Here is a 24,706-nt window from a genome sequence, read left to right on the forward strand (position 1 = left end):
CAGGATGGAGGGGAAGGAGAAAAAGAAGGATACTAACTTTAGGAACCAGTAACCAAAAAGCTTCATAGCTTTAGCTAAAACTTATGATTTTGCCAGAATATCAATTTTAATTTTCAAAACTTGTGATATCATTTTATCAGCCATTTTAATTAAGGAAAACACCATACTCTCTAAGAGAGCAAGGGGAAAATTTTGTGGGCAGGGGTTTGCAGTGAGAAATACCATAGTAACAAAACATGTGAGAATTTATTCAGTTAACTATTGCATATTGAGACAAATTTATATTAAATGCTGACATCCACAAAGATGCATATAAAAAGGATTGCATTTCTTGTCATCATTTTATCTTTTGAGCCATGACCCTTAGTACATCACCACTCCACACAAAATACCATGACATTTCTCTCTGAATGAATTAACCAGCAATGCAGATTTGCTGTACCTGATAGCACCTTTACTTTAACTGACACATACAGTCTAATGATGCTGATTTACTTGTAGAAAACCATCAGTATGCTTATGTACAATTTAACAGCAGCCTTTTACAAGTGATCATGGCAGACTCACATGAACAAACCAACTTAATATGTATTTCATCAAAGACAAAGCAGTAGATTAAGAAAAACACAAACAGAAGCTGTGTAAGAAAAGCCCTGTGTCTGTATGGCACCTCACAACACGGTAATATAGCAAGGTATAATGAAATATTATATAATGTTCTTGCAACTTTACATTATAATATTTACTATAAGGATATATGACAAAGAAGAGAGTTGTAATGAATCTTTGAAGGAGAAGCTTTTCATGAAGTAGAAATTCATGTGGAAAGCATAAAGAGACAACACGGATAACACATTTTTGGATTATCACAGCACATGTCAGGTGCAGTATGAAGCTAAAAGCCAGCCAGGTTCTGTACAGGTGAGAAAAAAGTGCCATAAGCATCCTGTACTAACGCACTCAAGACATCATGTTAAAAGTACTAGAAACTCTAAATATCATCATATCCTGGCTTGTTAACCCTGAATATCAATGTGAAGGAATAAGATGACCCAAGAACCCACATACATGCTGATTTACTTAATCATCATTCTTGTTCTGGCAGGTACAAAGTAATCAAGAAATCCCACTTTACTGTGGAAAAGTTAGCATATTCCCAAAACTGGGCAGCAGCGGGCCAGAAGCCTCTATACAGTGTGCAAAGAAAACCACCAGTGAAAATACTACCTTCCTTCCCAACAAGTGAACGTTGCTGTGCGGGAGGTAAAGTGATGTCATCTGAAGTTGCCCATACCAGCATTAAGAAAACTGTCTCTCCTTCCTTCACATGCCTGTGAACAAGGGATTACGAGAGGGCGCCAAAATAGCGCAAGGAACTCTCTAAAAACAAAATGTTTACAAAGAAGAAAGGAAACAGTCCAACCTGGTTCTCCCCAGGACAGACACGGCAGCACTCTCAGGCAGTGACAAAGCTCTAATTGTGCTCAGAGTTCTAAAGCCATTTCTTAAAACATGATGCAATATATAATAACGAAATCCAATGTGCACCTACATGGCACTTGGCTAACAGTACCACACTGCCCCCTTATGTGTAAAAACAAGGCTAGATTGAGCAGTTTTAGGGATAAATATTTGCTTCTGAAAAATTCAAAAGTACCAAAACTTTAAATGCCATCTTTTCCACGGACTAAGTGTTGCATTTGGGCTCTCTGGCAAAAAACTCTCTGCCAAGAGGTTTCAGCATGTTGTTTACTATGTCACATTCCACAGCTGTGTTTATTTGCACAGCCTTATCCACAGATCTCTGCTGAAATTAATGATGGTGAGAAGAACAAGTATTCCCCAGGAGTACTTTACAAGAGATGAGCTTTCTTGTGTGAACTTAGGTGACTTGCACAGGTTGCAGTGAAGTTCTTCAGTGCTTTTTACTTGTCTCTCACAAATAATGCAATATACTCCTCCAAAAGTATTAGCATAAGAAACTAAGAGTCAGAAAAGCAGAAGACAAAAAGACTTTTTGCTCTTTCAAGCAGTTCATAGCTGTGTTCATCCATACTTTGGTATTTTCATTTCGTCTTTTTAGTAGGAAAATCCAGTCCAGCCCAGCCATAACTAGACCTATTTTTTTCAGTAGCAGAAATCTCTTTCTGTTGCAGGCCAAAGCCTCAGTAGGTACCAGTTTTGCAAAGGTGAGCATCTGAAAAGCAAGCAGAATATCAGCCTCTGCCTTAAGAAGTGCACATACAGCATTCAGCTTCTCTTTCTTGCTTCATTTTCATTTAAATAGGCAAGCACTTTTCATCATTCCTTGGATATTTGTCTGCTGCGTTGACAGAGGTATTGTAAGGTCTGCCTGGGAATGGGGGGATAGAGACCTGCTTTATTTCAGCAGTGGGGAGAAAAGTTTTTTTGTTTTATTAAAATTTACTTTTAGCCTTATTAATTATTTAAATGTCACTGAAATATAAACGTTTCACAGCTAATAAAAGATACCTGCTGTCAGAAGCCCACTGTTTATGCACAGAAGACTGAATTCAAAATCCTACACACACAATAAGAGCACCTGAAACGGTACCAACACTGTTGTGTGTTGACTGACTAGCACAAAAGCATGGGACCACAGATGACCAACTTTCAGAGAACCTGCTTGCACTGCAGATGCATGGCGAGGCAATCACACATATCCAATGGGAGTGAAACCCTCCCATGGAAAAACAGGATTGCAATGTGCTATTTAACAGATGATCTTTTTGCTACTCAAAAAAACCCCTCCCTTAAAGTCAGATCCACCAGTATCATTCATCTGGACTGCAGAAATTACCAAAGCTTGGATTAATGCCTGTTATAAAGCCAAGAACAAAGTCCACTCATTGCATTACGTCACTCAAGAAACAATAAAAATATACTAAACCAACCTCAAAGTTTAAAAGATTTCACAGTCACATCCAGTGTTACGGTTTTTGAGACTGTGGCCAAACTGCATTAGAACTGCATCAGTTCTCTACAGTTTAGTTCTTAAAAGCACTGGCATCCTGCTATCCACCTAACTAGGGGCAAACTCAGAAGATAAGTGTAATAATTTAAATCTGGGAGAAGACTAATGCACGTCACACTCAAAATTTTAATCAAGCAACAAATCCAACAGTTAGTTGGATGACTTAGTCAGTCCCAGTTAGCCCACTATTATAAGTGGTTCTTTAGGTCTAACCTTACATGAAAGCAGAATCTCAAAGTGCACACTGACTGAAGCGGTGGATTAGTGTCCAAACCTGCAGCGTAAAAGTTACAACAAAAAAGATCAAGCTTTTGTGGAGCAATTTAAAACACGGGTAAGTCTGACCTATTTCTCTCTATTCAGTAGTATAAAATGCATATTGGGACTAAACAAACCACAAACCATCTTGGATATACAGCGCTAATACCAGCTCTGTCTAGAGCAGTGAGCCCAAGACCATCCCTACATATAACCATTCCAATTCCTAAATATGTATCCCACAAAGTCTATGGCAGCATTTCTTGAGGGTAATGAGCCAAATTCAACATATTATCGTACTGTATTCTACCAGCAGATCCACATGGCAGCAGCCCAAGGAATTTTGCCAGATTCTCCTTAATCTGCAACAACAGCGTTGGACTCTAGATCCTGAGCTCTTACTAGAGTTGATTTTAGATATTCAAAAAACCCATGGCTGGGAGGATTTAACTTGGCCTAGTCCACAAGTTTATGACTAGATGTATAGCTGTACACAGAAATGTAGATTAGATTCTGCTGCTACAAGAGAATACTGATCTGTTCTTTCTGGTCTCAAGCAGAACTAATTAATGATTTTCAGTATGTTTGCCAGGAATCACTTTAGGAAAAGACCCAGACATCAGGTCATCTCTGTCTGCTTTGTTTCACTGGGGTAATTAAAATTTCCTCTAAAAATCAGTGGGAGGCAAACAGCAAGGACAGAGTGGGATGAAAAAGAGGGGAAAAAAAAATGGAGGTTTAGTAATAGAGCTAATGAGGATAAACTTATAAAAAAATCATTAACAGCTTAAAGCTGTACCATGATTTTGTTGCAAGACAAAACCCCTATGACTCCCATAACACCTGCCATACAGGACATGAATCTATTTCCTTTGAAGATACAAACACAAATCAGACTACCAGAAGTCACTGTCTAATGCAAAGGAGGCAAGAATGTGCAAGGTCATTCCAAATTCTTTGAAATTTGGCTAGTGGTTTAGCCTCCACTACTACAATCATATGTTTTAGAGGACTGTATTTCTCATGACAAAAATAACATCCGTTCAGGTGTTTATTTTGGTAATTTCCCTTCAATACAGACTTGATTTGCCACTGGTAAGGAAAAGAAACACACAGACACTTCAACTAATGTTTATTGAACATTATAAGACACCTTTCACCTAGGCCACATACACTGCTCTGCCCTTATACACTTCATGGCTAGGTACTCCTTGCATTTCCATGACAACTGGCTATAATACATGCTGATCAAAGAATATTTTATAAGTTAACTAATAGGATAGAGCAAGAGAAACTTATCACCATGGTCTTTCCTTGACTTAGCTTCTTTTCAACATAACGCAAACCCAATTCAGGTTAAACCCAGCAATCTGTACAAAACCAAAAACCAGATATCTATAATAGAGACAAAAATGCTCAGAAAAAGAGGTCAACTGTCTTCCTGGTTCACAGTGTGCTCTTACTCTGATAAATTTTCTAAGCTTTTTTCCCCGTAAGAGAATGAAGACAGTGGTTGTACCAGTCTTTTTTTCACTTTCTGCAAACATAAAGCAACAATGTATTTTATGTCAAATTATAATTTTACTGTTGATATAGGCATTTCAGGAATTTCAAGGTGAAACTAAGCATTGTAAAATACATTGCAGTAGCTCGGCCACTAATTATTACCACTAACCACTAATTGTACACTGATTGTAATCCATTTTTTAACAATAAAAACCACATTCAATAAGAGAACAGTTCTAGGGTTTTTATTCCCTATTTGAATGGATTACATAAGCTAATGGGAGGTATTAAAAGTTTAATAATATTAGAAATTACAAAATATCAACTTCTAGAGAGCTAGGACAAAATTTTTATTTCGAAACTGATTTCTGCACCAATTCTAACAATTTTATAAAACTTCTAGAGTACTGAAATCTCTAAAAAAAATAATCCTTTGTCACTGTGGTTTCTTACTGGTTTACATTTTTACTTTACTATGGACAATATTAGATCAACCTGTTGCATTTCCGTTTTTAGTCGACACGATCTTTTTTTTCTGGTTCTGAAACACGATTCAATAAATAAAAAAGACACGTCCCAGAAATTCTTGACATTTAAACAGAATCTCTGTTCAGTGTGAAAAAATATGATGAAGTTGATTATTTCTAAAAATTAATTCAATATTTTAAAAATCTTTACAAAATCTTCAATAAAAATTATCAAAAATTTAATTAGAATTCTTAAACAACTTACCTCCCTCCAAGGTGTGTCCACTCTAATACAGGTGTGCCTGCCTCAAAGTAGTTATCCTGAGTTTTGCACTTTAGCACCTATACACTGTAAAATATGACTTGCTGTGCACTGGCCTATATGAGATTGCAGAGGATGCAGATTTTCTGAGGCTTTGGATTTTGAGGCTTGAATTCCACTACAAACCACAAAAAAACTTTGCACAATATTCACAATCCCTATATTGGGAGGGGGGGAGCGCAGAATCAGATCCAGAGTGAAAGCTCCCTGAAGCCAAGTCTCTAGAGGGCCACCAACAAGAAAGCATCAATAATGCTCCTGATGTTGCCTGGCACACACTGTTGGATTACAGTGCAACAGGGGAGGCAGCCTGGAAAGTAACCAGGTATAAGTCAACACCAGAAACAGGAAACATCCTTGGCTGTGAGCCAGACCACAGAGCTCAATAAATAAAACTTACATCCAACCAAGACAGCCTTTTCTTCATTACCAAGATATCATTTGCTGAGACCATCTGCCTAACAGCCTGACTACCCCTAACTAAATGAAATATTGTTTATAGGGATTTCTGGACACTGGGAGTCTCAATCTCCTACTGAGACTGGAGTATCTCCTACCTGCTCTTCTTATACAAAACCTACAGATCTGGACAATCTGCAAACTACAAGAGTGACAAAAGAACTGAGGGAATTTTCAGACAAACCTGATGTATCCATAGACTCTAATACCCACTCATTTTCCCTGGCTACCTTGAACCGTGTAGTTCACATTTGAGATTTAATGAAGAAACTAAACAGCCTGCAAAACACGACATTACAGTCTGGAGGACAGCTGTGAAAGGCTGGAAGGAAAAAACATCCCAAGGTCAAAAACGTGCGTCCTTTGATCACTTTCGAATTATGAGTTTGTTGACTCAGCCTTTCTAAAAGTAGCACTCCTGATACAAAGACTGCAGCTCCCCCCGTATCACATCTCCCTCCACCTTTTAATAATTCATGAGAACAACACTCCTCATGGCAGCCCATTTACTGCTGTCAACCAAGCCATTTTATTCATTGAGGGAAATGAGAGAGTTAACCATATTTCCAGGCTTGGAATACTTACTCATTTGTCCACTGCACCAGCAGGAACACCAGATTCACCTTCTCTTCTGTGCTCACCTACTCTAACTCACACCAAGGAGAGTATTCTAAAAAGGTTGTCTTTTCCTATTACACATAATAGCTATGTGTATCTTGCTGAGTTGCAGGAACTACTTAAAACAACAGAAAAATGCCTAAAAATTAAAAGACTGAATACTCAATCTCATTACCTAGCTTTCTAAAACATAACATATCCCTAAATAGAAAATAATGCAGAAGAAGAACGTTTGCAGCATCTTCTCTTACAAAGAGCGTGAGAAGTCCTGAGAAGATAAAAGATGGCACTTGGAAACCTAAGTCAGGACCCAGCAAAAGCAGCAACCATGGCCAAACACAGCACGGGTAAACATGATCTCCCCTTCATTTGTAAGAAATATAAATATATGAACATATATACAGTGTGCACCCACACACACACAAACACAACTAAATATATATGCCACACCTAGTTCTTTACAAATTTTATAAACAGAAATATAAATAATGATATATTGAGAATAAAAACCTACATCTGACCCCTTGTCATTGAGCAAAGCATCAGAATGAAATGACAAGATCTTCAAGATCTTTGCAAATGACACTGTTCCAACTCTAGCCAACCACATAGCCTCACTAGCACCTTCTTTTTTTCACAGATTTCCTTGCTGCCATTACATGGATTTGCCCATTATTGCCTTGTAGATTATTTTCTGCTCTTTGTTCTTGTTAAAATACATATTTTTTATCTTACATTATGACTACATGGTCTTTGGAGGTAAAAGAACATACTTATTCTATTGTATGCCTAAATGAAGTACTGATGCTTTATTAGTCTAAGTGGCATGCACACAAAAATATTGGAAGTATTATCAGCTGACTGTCACATATTGTTTATACAAAAATCTGTTAAATGGTTTGAAATACACTAACCTTTCTGGTAAGGCAACAGCCTACTAGAATTCTAAAGAGTACATGCATATACATAAGCACATATTGTACTATTATTCATTACCAATGATCATACACGATGACATTCAGGTCAGTTTGGCCACTATAAACAAAAATAAGTTTGTAAATTCAAAACTTCACTTGCCATTGAAAACTGTGATATGGTATAGTTCTTACATAACAGTTTCTGCATAAGAATTTACTTTTTAAACTCTTCAGAAGCACAACAACTTTCTCCTCTCCATGCCCCTTGCAACATTTTATAGAATATTTTCTTTGACTAACAAAATTTTATTTAAGAGCACCCACTTCAGCAGTTTTCATAAGGACTTCTCCCTTGCTGCCTTCTCCATCAAGACTGAAGCAAATATTAGTCAACTAATACTGAATTCCACTCCCTTATCATCCTTTCTGTTTACTTACTTGAGAACACTGCTTGTGGGCAGTGGAAGATGAGATCTGTATCACTTGGAAATTTCATATGAAGTTGAGGGAAGTTTCCCCAAATTAATCGGAAATAAGGGAAATCGAGAAATCAGAAATCTGTGTATTATTTGTAGTACAGCACCTCAGCAGACCTATTCTATCCCCGAGAACATGACTTCTTTTATTATTTATTTTCTTTATTAATCTAATATGGTTTCTCACAATACATGTTTTGTTTCTGTTGGACCAGTCTAACAGCATACCAATCCAGGTATTGATCCAGACTCCTTCTAATGTCATCAACTGCAGCCACAAACGTGAGTAGAGATTTGATATACACTCTCCTTACTATGCATAAACTATATTAAGACTTAGAAAACTGCAGTCTTTTAAACAAAACAAAACAAAAAAACGCAGTCAGTTTACCAGACCACATGTGTGTGTGTGTGTCACATGGAAGGGCTTTCTCCAATCCACAGGGCAGAGAAAGGGTTTAAAGAGCTTGCACACACTACAGTGGAATGAAAGAGCTGCTCTGACTCCTACCACAATTTCTTTCTTGTGCCTGTTGCCCTTTCTGCTTCAGATTCAGCCAATCATTAAGGCATGTAATTAGAATTAAGTTCAGGCATAGTTCCAATGACACTTGTGATTAGTTACATGCTTGAAGTCTAGCACATGCTGAATAACTTCCTGAACTGAAGCTCACGTGTCTTTTCACAAACTCTGCCCTAATGGAGATACTTTAATGTAATTTTTCCCCCTCCTCCAAGTCAAACGCTTGTTGACTTGAGAAACATTCAGCTTGGGGAGGTTTTAAATTGCTGCACCGCAGCAAACCACCACAATTACACCACATTGCTTCTTGGTCCTCCTTTGCAGTCAAAGGCAAAGCAATAGGAAAGCTGAAACAAGTCCTCTTCAGTACTTCTCGTGTCCCTTTAGTGTGCCTTCAAAAGATCTGCTGTGTTGCCAAAAAATAGCCTTAAGTTTACATGATTGCAGTGCCACTCTCCCCTAAAGCATTCACCTGCAGCAGAACTGCTTGATTGCCATGTAGACACCTGACTGTGCTGCTTCATACTCTAAAACAAACAACTGACTACACCTGCTTCCATTTCTTCTCTTTCACCAATAGTGCATGTATTATGCACTGTAATACATTTTAAGACTAAAGATTTTTCAGGGATTGTTACATGAAGTTGATGTTGGCTTAAGGTCTCTTCCCTTTAGTTTAAAAAAAAAAAATCATACGCGTGTCCAAAGTAAGAAAAATTAAAACATTTATTTTTCCTTTAAAAAATCCAACATAAAACTGTTTTGAGCAAATCAAAGCTAAAAGAAAGACATGTTTTGTCTAAAGTACATAAAATATTTCCCCTTTATAAAAAGATTAATAGAGAAAAGTGTATCAGCCTTATATATAGGAACCACTGAGCTTTTCAGAATGAATGACTTTGAGAACGTTTTGCCCACAGGTTGTTTGAATTCTAGAAAAAGGTATCTTTTACCAAACTTATTCCCTTTCATCAGACTCTCAGTCTGCAGAAGGGACCTCTGTCTAGCCCCTCATTTTTTCTTCTATTTTTCTTTCACTGTAATTTTCATTTTCTTTCTGTTTTTGTAATCTTGCTATTTGTACTCACTATTCTTTCCTCCCCCATATGCTGGTTTAAATATTCCAGTCCCACTGAGATTTTTATTCCAACCTCCTCCCTCATCTTCTTTCATTTCTTGGACTTTTTTTATCCCGGTGCGGTTTTTTTTCCTTCTTAAAATAATGTTCAGGGAATTGAGAAACCAAAATGGCTCACATTACCACTGAGACATCTTTACATGACAAATAAATAAGCCCTTTGAATAGTGACATTCATTCTAACAGGGTGCCAAAACATTATAACAAACAGCAAAATGAACATGTGCATGCTCTTCATGCTGCTGTGGAGTGGACCACCCTTCTTCCTCACTGTGAGTCAGAGAAAAGACCAGAAGAGCAGATATGCCCCAGATTTCCAAACTGCAAAATCCTTGAGAAGAAAAACTAATTTAAACCCTTGAAACTCATGTTGGGGAGGCAGAGAAATCAGAACCTCTTTAGGGGGGGCCAAGTTGACTAATTAATTAGAGGATTACCTAAAGGCCAAGATTGTCCCAAGCACTGCACAAGCACAGCTGAGCCTGTTACCTCAAAGCAAAACGAACACAACGACGAGACATAAACAGGAATTTCTTGAGGCTTTTTTAGTGAAGGGAAAGATATGGGACATAAAAATTAAAGGAGACCAGACAGACATGGTCAGGCAGCAGGGGACAAGACAACCCAGTAGGAAAGGACGCTGACCTCAAAGACCTGCAAAGCAAAGGGAAACAAGAGTGCTGGTACACACAGCCCAGTCAGCACAAAACATGAAAACTCCAGGCAAAACTGTGGAATAATCAAACCTGAACGTGCTCCTGTTTTACATGGCATATCTGGCTGGCCTTCCCCTATAGCTGTATGACAGCTCACAGGTCTAGTTTTCATCCGCACTGGCCTCACTTCCACAGGTGGTTCTGAGGGTCCTGGGAAAATATTGTCTCAACTTGGGTCTAGTTTTTTTCCTTCTTTCATCTGCTTCTACAGCTCACCTTCTGACTGGACACTGAGAAATACTCTGCCTGGAGGAGACTTTTCCATAATTGACAAGAAAAAAAGGTAAACAATTGTCTCCCTGATGCTCTTCTATTCCCTTCCTAGTCTTAATCATTGTGCAATTCTAATGCCATTTAATCAACGCATCAGGCTGCATGATCTAGTTTCAGTATTCCAGTCTTGGCATTGGTCTGATTTTGCAAAACATCCCCTCCTCAACCTACTATAATCAGTTCACAGGCATGGTTTGGGAGTATATATGCAGCCTGTAAACAAGGTGAAAGTGGTACTTGAGTGGTTTCTAGCCATCAGGAAATAAATGTACATACCAACAATGCTTAAAAAAAATCCACCCTAGCTTATTCACTAGGCATTATATTCTTGTCTCAGGGCAAGTCCTCATATTCAGGTTTCCATACAGAAACTGCATAAAAATTCTCTAATTAGAACCCAGCAGAGTGATGATAGTGGAATGACTGCACCAGGATTTCAAAGCTAGTAACCTAATTATGTCTCCTCCTAAAATTGAAAAGTGAATCTTGTTCAATAAAGCTATCCACATGAGACATAATGAACATCAATGGAATTCAAAAATATTTGAGGAATCATAACAATTTTTTACCATTTCGCCTACCGAGTTACTGTATTTAAACTAGAAATGCTGACAGCTGTTGCTTCTGCAGTTTAAAAGTTTGTTAGTCATTTCATTTGCTATAGGGGAAAAGAAATGCCTCGCTGCAGAGTACCAGAGCCATATTTATGCATGCACGAAGTGTGAAGTGTTGCTTCAAGTCTGTTTGTGTCAGTGTACCTCCATCTTGACTCCCTCACTCTCCTACAATTCCAAACTTTGCTTCTATTAGCAGAAGCCGCTAAAAATTAGCAGAGGCGGAGCAGTGGCTGAATGAAGTATTTTAAAACATTTTAACCTACAGCTGGTGACTTTTCCTAGAACTTCGCTAGGGCTATAAATAAAATATCTAATGCAAGTCTCTCAGAAAGTCTGAAACACATAGAAATTCAAAATAGCAATATAAAATGAACATTAGACTGCCAATTACGGCACTTGCCTTTTAAAGTAAGTCCTTGGTCTGCCCCAAATCAAGAAGGCTCACTGTAAAAGTAACATGTTCAGTTCTACTATAAAATTTTTGTAATGCCTTAACACACTATTGCCTTTGTCATAAATACAGAGGTCACACTCGGGGCTGCCTTCCACCTTGGAAGCAGTGCTAGCGTGGGAGAGGTTGCTGCAGGCAGACCACTGATGGCAAGTTCACTGTTAGAAATGGCAGTGAAATGAAAGAAATCCCTTAAAAATTACACCCTTCTAGTTCTAAAAAAGGCATAAAACCAAGGAATTATGGAAAATGATGCAGTATTACACTGATGTACTTTCCATTCCCTGCTTCTCTACATTTTCAGAGGAGCAAGAAAGGCCACTAAACTGATGTTTCAAATGTAAAATTGATGTCCAGTTATTAAAAACATGTGACTGAGCTGGCATAAGAAAACAATGGTGATAATCTGTGGTGATCCAGTGATTTGAATAAGCATAAGTCAACCTCCATATGTCATTAAAACACCCTGGCTCTGATCACTCTCCCTCTTGACTTTCTTAAATTTATGTGGTCACTGCAATAGCTTTAAAATTATGAGCTTATTGCAAGGTTTACTTTCATTTATAAGGTCTAAAATTAATAGCATGGGTTACAGCTCTTGGAATATTTATTGCTTAGAACCTGAGCCACATCTGCAGCCCAGTATTTTTCCAACAGAACAATACCATATCTGCTCAACGTGCGTGTGAGGACAGCATTACACCCTGAGTCAACTCAGCCAACAAAACCCACCATGTGGACACAGCTATGCCAACAGAAGCTTTGTCCAGCCTGTATCAATCAGGGAGGAAATGTAATTACATTGTCAAGAAAACTTGAGACATATATTATTTTCAGTAGATAACACTTGACTTAGATAGCCAATTTCAACACTGTTAACCTTTAAAGGAAATAACTATTTCAATGCTTGGAGTGCTTAAGACAGACAAGAGGGGAAAAGCACATCTTGGGATTTTTCCAAAGCACTTTTTTTGACAGTAAGAGTGAGGGAGATGCTGTCCATCTCCCAGTAAACAGTACCTCGAACATCCAGTTACAGAAGTCAGCTTAGACCCAAGGGACTCCCAAAGGAGTCCCCAAATAAAGAGACCAATAAAGGACTTTTTAATTTTTATTTTTAATTTTAGATCCCAGACTATGCAGTGATATTCTGGACAGCACCTTAAACATGCAAGGCTCTTCAGCAACTGGCAACTGCTACAGCAGCAACAACAACTTCTATTTTCAGCATTACCTCAAATACGAAGGCTTAAAATAACACACATTCAGCTGAAAACAAAGGAAATGTTAATACCTGGCTCTCTGATAATGCTTTTTACACATAAAATTCACAGTAAAGTCTTCTTTTTACTCTGTGAACTCTGAGAAAAGATGAAGACATAAAACAATGAATTCAAACCCTGGTCAAAGTACTTAATGGAAGAGCTAAAAACCGAGCCTGGGCTTTCTCTTTTCCAGTTTTGTATCACTTCTGCTCATCAAAAAACACATGCAAACATCATAATGTAAATCTATTGATGTGCTATACACACATAAGCACTTACACGGCCAGAAAATATGCATTATGAAATGTCAGTTCACCTATGAACAGGAATAACTATCAAGTATAAACAACCAAAAGCATACAGTGTACAGAGGACATTCCTTAGAATTAAGCTACTTGTAACATCATCCTTAACTCCACACTACACACTTAGGCTAACAGATTGGTTTAGACAATTCTCAGAAATGCAAAGATGTAGCAAAACTTACCTTCTCGTGATTTTCTATCAGGATTTCAACCACGATATTCTGAAACTTCAGGTCCATGATGGCTGCTACAGTTTCTTCCTGCGGCCTCATTAAGGTTGGTCCAAACACTACCCCTAGGTTTGCCACAGTCATTAGATTCCTCTTGGCATGCTTTGAAACGCTTTTGGAAAAGAATTGAAGGAAAAAACAGGAAATGGGTTATGAAAAATTTCCATTACTGTTGGAAACTGCAGTCTACAAATGAAAACATTACGCTTCCTCAATCTATGTTTTAGAAGTTTGGTTTTTTTGCGGAGTTTCTTCAAATAAAGTATTACTAAATTCTGGAAAACTGAAAAGCCATTCTTCCACTGGCAATTTAAAAGCCAAACCAGTCTCTTACTGAACTTAACTATATAAAACGCACTTAGCCTTGGACCAGGGCAAGTGTGAAACCAACTTAAATTTGCTAACAGATCTCCACTATTCCCTTTGCCAGAATCTGCAAAAAGAAAGTATAATGTTCCCTTTCTCACTTCAATCAAGCCCTCAACTGCTGGCAGGAGTGCTAAAGTAAATACTTATATGGCTTCATTAAGGTATTAGATTTCTGCCTTTCCCGCCAAAACACACACAGCATGAGTCAAACGTCTTGTCTGCTTTTGCACGTTTGGTTCTTGGTATTGTGTGTGACAGCATCAAATTGGGCTCTGGCTCCAGCCACACTTAACTAAGGCCCTTTGTAGTTAAACTGAGGCAAAGACAAGAATTCTGACAAGGTAGGAAAGCAGGTCATAACACTCACTTGGCTAAATGTTTCACCAAGATTTCCAGCATCTCTTTGTTCTTTTCTGGCAGTTTATGGACCAAGAAGTGAACAGCATTGACTCGAGATTCGGGACTCCCACTTTCTACGGGACAGAGAAATACATAACTATCTCAAAAAATAAAAATAAAATCCCCAGAAACACAATCCTTCTCCCACCCCTGCATGGAAACATACTGCACACACTTTGCTTCACCACTTATGTATCTCCAAACATAGCAATACTGAACATATGTGCTTTGTTTTCACGAGTAATATTGTTCTAGAATTCTCAACTTATTTGCTTATTTTGAGAACTCATCTTTCAATCCACCTGCAAAAGGATGCCTTTGTTCATCTATTTTTAAAAACCGACAGACACAGCAATTGTTTTGCTGCATTGGACTCATCTGCTTAGAAACCTACTGCAAGGTGAAATCTACTGGGGGCCACAGAGAGGAACTGTACTACTTTACATTTTAGCATCATTAACTGATTGTCCTCATGATTGGAATTCAGTTTTGTTGGTACTGTGCAGCTAATGATACTGCATTTATGTTACTTGCACTGGAAACTGCATAAGTTAACACAGGCAAAAGATTTATATGCTTAGAAAATCTAATGACCTCTGAAGACACAGAAGAATAAACACGCAAAAAAACCCTACTGAAATTACTATGACAAAGGCTCTGAATAACAGTGGAATCCATCTCTAGTACAGTACAAAAATAAAAATAAGCAAAGAGCTTTTTATTTTTGTCTGTTGCAAGTAGAATAATTTTGGCCCCGACAGGTTTCACTGTACACAGATGAAAACAAGAATCTGTAAAAGATGAAAATAAACCAACTTCCTATTTCTCAAAGTTGCACTAAATCACAAAATTACATCTTAGCAGTGGTTACAATGAGAGGAATGGAAGTATTTCCGTTTACTAGAAGGCACAGAAAGAGAAAAATTTAGAACCTATTCTGAATGCAAGAAATTTTGACACCAGGACCACTGACCAGGTCCCATTTTACTGTAAAGCAAGTTTGATTGCTAAATGTATTTCATATAAAATACCATCATATTTCTTCAGTGCATATTGCTTCATTCAGATTTTTTTTTCTTTGCACATTGCTACAGATTTTAGGGCCGTGTTTTATTCTTTTGCAGTGAACACCCCTGCGCAGATTGCAAGAGACAAGGCTCCCAAAAAGCAAATCATTTTACTTCAAATGAGCTAATCAAAATTCCGACAGCCAGAAAAATGTAGGCCTTCTTTAAAGCAAGACTATTTCACAAATATATGTGAAATCCAAAACTCTAATTAAAGAATGGCTAAGCAACTTAATCACAAGATACAGTCAAAGCTCAAAAAGTTTCAATCTGGACTGATATGTATAAAGAAAACAAAATCGAAAGAACGTTTTAATTTTGGCTCCTCCTCCAGTAGCTTCAGAGAAAAGGATACTCCTTACTATTTCCAGTGTTGCTGGTTTTTTATAGCCAAGATAGGAAACAACACTGACTACCTATTTTTAAGTATACCGTAACTCAGATCTGCAATGCTGATTAAATTTCCCTCCCCAGAATCAACTCCCCTACGGAATTGTTTACTACTTATGAACACTGCACTGTTTAAAAAAATGTAACTTCAACTGAATTCCCTTATTGAAAGAGACTATAAAATAGAGAAAGAAAAATAAACTGAGAAACTGCTGGCAAAACTTCGTAAGTCAAGAAATTATTTTAACACTTTCCAATACAAACGGGAAGACTCACCACCTAGGTAAGGATGTTGAATTTTGTTTAAGCACTTGGCCTCTCGCATGTGCTTTGGCAATGAATTTCCTGAGCTAATTCTCATTTTGAATTTAGGACCACAAGCAAACACATTCTGCAGTCCTGGAAAGTCATTATAGCAATCTGAAGATGATAAAGCAATTGTCTCAAAGTTTATTTTAATTTTGCTTTCCACAGTTTGCCAGAAGTGCTACAGGCTGGAAAGAAAATCAGCTAAATATCTGTTTGATACTTAGCCAAAAATTTTCTTCCACAGTTTCCCTCTATCCTCTTCCAAAAAAATTCCATGTACACTAGATACCATGTACAGCTACAAATGCTGTTGTGTCTTCTCCAAGTCTGTATTTGAACCACCACAGTGTAATCTGGTTGGTTCTTTTCTTTCTTCTACTAATACATGAGGAACATTCAAGCCATCCTGAATACAGAGCTAACAAGGCACTGAAAACAAGGGTCAGGCAGCTGTGCTCTAAGGACTCAAATGAGCTCAAATTAGTGTATTTTCTTTTACTAAGCTTCATACTCTTTATAAATGGAAGGCAAAAAAATATCACAGATTAAGTAGATGTTCATCATTACACAATTAAGACAATAAGAATGAATGTTTACAATGGCTATCCAAAATTCTTCCATAAAAATTAAAACTGCTCTACGCCGTCCCATTACATGTGACACATACTAGAACTGAAAACTGCTTAAAACCTACATATTTTTAAATAACTTATTATTTCTTGTTCCTGTATTTTTACTGTGTTGAGGTATTTTTCTGAAATTGCATTTGCAGAGAGCTCCTAAGGTCATAACAGTACAACAGCAAAAGATTTCTATTTGAACTACAGTCATTTATTTACTGGCAGGAACGATGAATTCTCCATGCAACTCATATGTCATCAGTGGCTCTGGAAGGCTTCTGTAAAACAAGGATGACATAATAAATTTAACTATATTCTCTTCTATCTTTATTTACTCTAAGCAGGAAACCTTTTTAACATTCAGTAGTATAATCCTTGTACTGGAAGTAATCATTTTTACAGGGGCTGTTGAATTCAGTGGTTTCCAGCACAAACAGAAAACTCAGTATTATCAGGAAAATAAGACTAAATGCATCCATTCACCTTCCATGAGATGAAGTGATGCCTCCAGTCTATCATAAGGTACCTTTCCCAATTACAACACCAAGGCTGTTTCTCAACTGAAGAGTGTACACATATACTGTGCAATTAATTCTTCATTAGTGTTTCTAAAATACTAAGATTCACAACTCAGTGCCTTACTGGAAAGACACTAAGGTCCTACAACAGTTAAGCTGACTTAACAGCAGCCATCCAAAATTCTAAAGTATTTCAAATAGAATAACTGAAATTGAAAACTTCAGTCCTCAGTGAAAATGCATTGAATAAAGGAAATCAGAGTTAAAACATCAGAGTTAAAACCTTTAACATAACAAGAACCCCCATCACTACCAGACTTGAAACCATTTATTAACTGATGTTTATGAAATATTGGAATAAACGCTCAGATGGGAAGAAAAAACTTAATCATGTGCACTTTTTTCTTTGTTTTTTTTAATTCTTTTCTACACTCCGTAAGACTTGTTCTGCAGAATTCTTTGATATCAGTTGTAGTAATATTTTCTTTTAATAAAAATAGCAGATTAAAAATACTGTATTTGTGTTACACTACAAGAGATACACAAAACTTCTACGTTTTATGATCCCAGGCAATTTAGGAAAATAACTTGATCGGGAATTGGCAAAATAATTTAAATAGAGAACACATTTAAAATTCTTATTTAAAATATTCAACACTCAAAATATTATCACTATTGCAGAACATCAGAGCAAGGGTCAGAAGGGAGAGGAAAATATTAAAAATTTCCCAACCTTTTCATTCTACCACACTGAAATACAAAAAGGCAAAAATTTTAACAATCTCAGCTAGCTTTCAGCAGCAGCTCTTAGCAAGTTGACTAACAATTCATGTCTGAACCATCAGTGAAATGCTTATATGTCTAAGACAAAAATATCTTGGGGCTTGTCTCGTGAACATGAGTACCAGTGTTTCTACATAATTTTGCTTCCCTCAAGACAAATAAAAAACTGGTATTTGCACAAAATGAATTTCTATTCTAAAATATAGGAAATATAAGTAATATAGCATAACACAACGCACAGGAGAATTAGAATAAGAATTCATAGTCTAAAAAATGAATAAATGAGAGAGAGACTTACCGCAGATATTGCTTCATAGCACTAGTAATTGTCTTTACTTCCCAATCTACAGGGTTTTCCAGGTCAACTTCATTGCAGGTTTTTGCATCTAGAAAATAATCAGAAAGAAAAGAGGGATGTGAATAAAGGGAATTCTAAATCAATATGCCCTACATGAACAAAAACACATTGAATTTGAGCATGTATTTGCTCACATAAACATAGAAGCAGTACATCCTTTTTATTATTAATACTAAGAAGACTTAATATCCAAACCCCTTTATATACTCTATTTCTATATTTTGTTCTTAGAACTATTTACTGCTAATTTTTTTCTTTAATGAAGGATTAAAAATCACTTCCATGTAAGAAGATCTCTATAGCAATTGAAATTTTCACACCTTTAATTAAACAGGCCCATGCACACAAACACAGAAAGATGTACAAAAATGGTTTAGAAAAAAAAAAAAGACCTTCTAAGCACAACTTATCCTTTCCTCCTTTCTTTCATTATTTAAAGTGCAAGTACACTAATAAATATTTTCAAATTTTCTCCATAGTTTTGCTTGTAAACTGTCGATGAAAACAGTTTACTGCCAAAGTGCAGTATGACCCTCTTTATCGCGTGAAAACCTTTAAGAAGAGGTGCTTCAAAAGTAAAAAAAAAGATTCCTTGCTGTCAGTAAGTTTTGTCTACAAGATGGCCTGAATGTTTCACCCACAGGACAAAAAAAATACTCGTTGGTTTGACCATTTTTCAGATTCACAGAACTCCCACCTTTTACCAGGTTAGTTGGTAGAGTCATGTAACAAGAGCGGTCAAACTGAATAGTTTGTCTGATTGACCCATAAGGTTAAAGAGTTTTTGACAGAAGACAGAAAACAACACAGCACACTGGAATGTTGTGCAATCAAAAAAACCCCTTTTTGACCTCAAAACCGGAATCAAGAGCTAGCTGACGTGAGAGGATCACATGTATATGGCCAGACTAGCCCAGTGTATTTGCTAACTTAAAGGGCTTGAGCTTCTCTTATTATTACTGCTACATATTTCCGTCAGTCATTACAGCCAACTGCAGCAGTAGCTGACACAGATTACGTGTTGACCAGTTCATACAATTCAGAATTCATTTGTTACTTGGCTTGTCAGACAAACGACAGACCCATCTAAAAAATCAAATTAGGATCCCTGATTAAAGGTGCAGTCCTTTTACTGGGACTAAATAATTTTGTTCTAAAAGCTGTGCCAAGCAATTATTTCTGTAACTGAATATTCTCCCTCATTATATCAATTATTTAAATCTCATTTTAAAATACAAGTCAGATAACATTTTCTAGCAAACTGTTACTAGACAACCACCACCCAAACTACTCAAGATTGTCACAGGAATAAGCTTCTTTTTCCCTCTTTTTTAGCATGCTAGCTGTTTCCATGTTCAAATTCTCTTTTTTGAGAAGAAAACCTGTCTACTGAATTGATTAAATAAAAACTGCCATCACATCAGAAACTGGCAAAATCTATGGGGATTTTGCCACTGAAACACTATGTAATATCCATTTTTTAAATAGCTGCTTCATAATGATCAACCTCCTTTACATTCAAAGTATGCGCTCTGTTCATTGAAATTTGTTGATGAATTTCGAGAGGAAAACAACAAGCATCTGAATTCCAAAGCAAGCCTCTTGAAATAAAAAATAGAAAGTATTGTTGAAACATTTCATTATCTCTTGGTGAACAAAAGAAAACAACAAAAAAACCCCTGGTCCTACTACCAATCCCCAGGAACCCCAATTTGACTCTAGAAGCCATCAAGGCTTAAAGACTTTTTCCACTTTGGGTTTGACAGTTGCTCTGTGCTCCCCCACCCAATGCATTTCACTGTGCCTGCTCCACTTTTCCCCCTTACTTCAAACACCCCAGACCATTATAAGAACTGGATCTTTAATCAGAATTTAAAAAAACCCTACTCTACTAGTTTTCATGTTACTTGTTCACATAGCAGCCGCTGTGCACTGAATGGCAACTTTACGCATATAAAAATAACTGTGCACATTTATGAAACAGCTTCTGACAGATCAGCTCTAAATTTTATGCAAATCTTTCTGACAATAAGGGAGCCAGAGTTTATAAAAACAGTCCAGTTCACTAAACTAGGTTAGGAGGAGGCTCACTCTGCTTTCATATGCAATATGCCCCACTGTAGGTCTGTATGCACTGTCATCTACTGTATATAAAACAATAAGGAATTTGGTGTAATTGTTTTGGAATCTGCTCGTTTTGAAAAGGCAGAAGCACCTGAAAAGTCTGGCAACACGACAAGTCTGGCATTTTTCACGCCAGAGAGTATCAGAAATCAAACCTGAACTCATCAGTAGAAACTGCAAGTCCTCAGCAGTCACTTCCCCACAAGCGATGGGCTGTATGAAAGCTGACCTATGGAGTGGTTTGTATGAAATCTGTGTGGGCAGTGCATGAAATGAACCACATCAGATCTATAATCAGATCATAGATCTAAATCTATAGATCACAGACGAAAGAGGAATCCATCCCTGACACATTTCCAAAACTGAGACTCCTGATGGCTGACAACACTCTCTGCATTGCTTAGAACAGATACCCAAAATACTGGAAGTTCTAACTCTGTACCTCTGTTTACAATGAGATATTCCGATATTTTAACATTTTCCCTTAAAAGGTAATTACTGTTTTCCTTAGCAAATGCCTCTCTTAAATTTAAACCAGATCATTGCCACAAAATAGATCATCATAGCACAATGCCAGTTACAGATAACTTCAAAAACTAAGTTAATTGAAAAATTAACCTTTTTTTTAAAAAAAGAAAGAATTCTATATTTAATTGTTGAGCCTTTTTTTACAGAAGACTAAGTTTCACTAGATTTTTGCATTACAGATGAAAATCTATGCAGTCCTAGTATTAGAAAAGCATACATTGGTCTTCTCAGACTCTCTTGACTCTTCATGTACTTTCCAAAATTCTATAGAAAGTATTCTGAAAAAGAGACAAAACTAAATGCTATTATGTCCCTGGTTACCTTTAGGAAGACTTTTTTTGCACACTGGGCCTTTCCAACTGTGAACCTCATGGTCAATGACAGGTAGCTTAAAATACTTTGAAATCTTATCAAACATTTTAAAATATAGAAAGTTAATATGAGGTTTTTATGATTCTGAAAAAATCTTTCATATAAAAAGGTATCTAAGAGTATGCCCAGAGACAAAGGATTAAAGATTAATCAGTCATTTTAAATTCTCTGTACCACTGTATATCAAAAAGAAACCCTCTTTATTCTTCTCTGAGGACAGACAGATAAAGAACACAGATAGGATCACTTTCAACAAATCATCAGAGAAGAGCACCTGCTTGCACCCTAACTTTTTCCTGTTCAGTATTTTGCCTTGTCTTGATACCACTGTACTCTTCCTATGTCAAGTAAATATATGAATCTTGGGAACGACAAAAAAAATGGTTTTGATTTAAAAAAAAAAATAACTAAAAGCAGATGCTGGAATCCCCAGTAAACTCTTCCAGCTGCTACTGAACCACTGGCAACCTGAGTATATTTAATTTGGATACCAATAATGGCAACAAGGAAAATCCTTCTGCCAGACCTGCATGCCCAAGCTAAGCCAGTAAGTACAAAACTGAGAAGCACCTTATTATACCAAATACATTTAATCGAGACTCCCTGAGTGACACCACATCAATTCTTCCTATGGTCAGTGGCTAAAGGTGGTTATTGTTTACTGAGGCTAACTCCAACACAGGGCGAGGAGCTGGACTTGATGAACCTGATGGGCCCCTTCCAACTCAGCATATTCTATGAACTATGAGAATCTGTTATAGATCAGTCATTTTTATTAATCCCAGTTCGTATTTCCAAAAAGAGCCTTTTTTCTACAATACTTTAAAGATATAGGCAGGTTTACGTGCACTAATGGAGTACTTCAGGGTGCTGTTAATATTGATTAAAGTAAGACATCATAAATTAATATTTAGCAAGGTCATTATGACAGATTGATATGACATGCAGGTCCTCAAGCCTCAAGATGTCTTATCATTTCTGAAGAGACAGTCTGTTTGAAAAAATAAAGGAAGGAAAAGAAAAAGTCTTACAGGTGGCACTGAACTGACAGCAGCATATAATATAAAAGCGCTTTGTCATTCACATAATGTCTGGGGTAATGAAATGAATTCACTTTCTGGCTTCCTCCAGTTTGCAGTGCCAAAGAACACTGTGTTATCAGCACAGATGGAGCATGCATGGTTCTGGAGAAGAGCCTGGTGCAAACTGCAAACAAGCTTCTTTGCATACCAATGAATCCCTGAGAATCAGACCTTTGCTGTCAAGTGACAGGTTTGGAAGCTCTATAAAAATGAACTAATCCCAGTGGTCTTGTCTGACTGCATGTACTGTCAGTGCTCAGGACAAGAAATGGGGAAACACGGCACATTTTGCAGTCATGGCCACTACTTTGGTGAGAGATATCAGGCAGATGAGGGATTTCATCCAGGTGCCAATACTTTTTTTTTTTCCCCCCTAGGGACAGCAGAGTGGCAAAAGAAGTACAGTCACTGGGATTGAAGATGCATCAAAATTTCCAGAAAAAAAAGGGGATAAAAAGTCGCTGAGAATTATTTTAGCTAACTAGGTACATAAAAGAGCCTAAGACTAACCACACATAAGAGCTAAGTTTATAAAAACAAATCCTTTCTCCATCTGTCTCCTGCCTTGACACATAGTCATTATTAATACGTATATCATATTCCTCCTCTTAAACCAAAGAGCTCTTTGCCAGTGGGCTTAAACTAAATGTCTGATTTTGCACAGTGATTAACTAAAGACATGCACGGGCGTGTACACCTGTACATCCTAGACAAGGGAGGAGGAAGGTGGGAACTTCAAACAATGAAGCAATAAGCTTCAAGCTTTCTTGAATGGGGTGTTTTGAATTTTCTGTTCAGTCTTCAACTTAGGTTGCTTTAATCTCACTTTCATCAACCTCGCACGAAGCCCATGATTTGCTCCTGCAAGTCCCATGGCAGTTCTCAGAGTGTATTCCTACCAACTGATCTAGGTCTTTCTAAACTAGGGGAACTTAAAATGATATGGTGATTATTTGCATGGACTAAAGCAAACTAGATTTGGCACATATAAAGAACAAGTACTAGTAGATGTTTTAAAAACTAAATATTGACAGTGAAACAGCATGAAATAAAATATTGAAAAAATATTTGTAAAATAGAGGCATACCCATCAACAAACTCAGAAGTCTCTGGACCTTTGAACTCACCCCCACAACTCTGTACAGTCCTTGGTCATTTATACCTATTAAGCAAAGGGAGAAATAAAAAAAAAAAAGGTATGAGATCAACCACAGTCAAATTTAGCATTAAAATTTTTCCCCAGGCAACGAATTCTCCTCAAAGACAGACAGACTAAGCAGTAGCATTAGCAGTCCTGAGAACAATGTCATAAATAAAATATTACAAAAATCCTTTCGTTGTTCTGTGTTTTTAAGATAAGTTCCTGTTATGTTTTGATAAAGGTTTCATGTGTCTCGATTACACTTCAGAAACTAGGAGTAGAAGCAAGCAGGGATAAACCTTTGCTTGAAAAAAATACATAAATAAACCATTGTCTGTTTTCAAATTTTTTAACTTACATTTTGGGTACATCAGCATCCACATTCTGACAATGCAAGAACTGAACCAACAAATGCTAAATTAAGGTTTCTTTAATAAATTTAATTTTACTTCTTTTTTCCCCCAATATGTGGCGACAAAAAGAGTCTGGATGAAGAAAAATTTGAGCTTATTCCCAGTCCTCAAAACCAATGCTTTTTCAAGGTTGTAAATGCTTTCCATTTACGATACAAGGCCTCATTCCAACCCACTGTGGTCCACACAGTAGTTACATCCAGAGGCACCACCACAGGTTACTGAAAGTAGTACTTCTGGTTTTGTTTGGGATGAATAGAGTAGCCATAACCAGTACAGTATTTTCAGTCCTCTACTCCCATTCTACATGGACACTGGACCACTTTCCTGTCGTTCCTCTGAGCCCTTCTGTCCCTTTTGCACACACTCACTTCTCTACTACCCCTTTTCTTCCCTTGCTTTTGCTTTCCTTTACAACACCCAGTTTTATCCTCAGGGAAGTAAAACTATGAATATAAACTGAAGGAAAATGAGAGGGAGAGAAGGGGCAGGGAAGAAAAAGGGCAAAATAAGGTATGTCTTTGTCTGATGCATTTTTTCAGAGCCCATATAGTGGGAGGTAAAATACTGCAGTCCTGAAGCTGACACAGATGTTTGAGAGGCCACATAATAAGCAGCCAATCTACAAACCCAACCATACTCTACCTTCATAATCACATTGGCCTGGAAGAGTAGAAATGACACAAAATACCTGTGT

At 37.1% G+C, this 24,706-nt stretch overlaps 1 protein-coding gene across 1 annotated transcript in view; it reads right to left on the bottom strand.

Moving 5' to 3' along the window:
- The window catches only part of ARHGAP10 (Rho GTPase activating protein 10), a 147,897-nt gene that overhangs the window by 39,217 nt on the left and 83,974 nt on the right, over positions 1 to 24,706 (bottom strand). The window contains exons 15-19 of the mRNA XM_018073497.2: positions 23,543 to 23,617; positions 18,290 to 18,377; positions 16,910 to 16,968; positions 14,273 to 14,378; positions 13,489 to 13,648 (exon numbers count right to left, since the gene is read on the bottom strand). Coding sequence (XP_017928986.2) covers positions 13,489 to 13,648; positions 14,273 to 14,378; positions 16,910 to 16,968; positions 18,290 to 18,377; positions 23,543 to 23,617 — 488 coding nt within the window. The remainder of the gene's footprint in view (positions 1 to 13,488; positions 13,649 to 14,272; positions 14,379 to 16,909; positions 16,969 to 18,289; positions 18,378 to 23,542; positions 23,618 to 24,706) is intronic.

Source organism: Manacus vitellinus, unplaced genomic scaffold, assembly GCF_001715985.3.
Source record: "Manacus vitellinus isolate BGI_N305 unplaced genomic scaffold, ASM171598v3 scaffold_0_pilon, whole genome shotgun sequence".
Taxonomy (NCBI): Eukaryota; Metazoa; Chordata; class Aves; order Passeriformes; family Pipridae; genus Manacus; species Manacus vitellinus.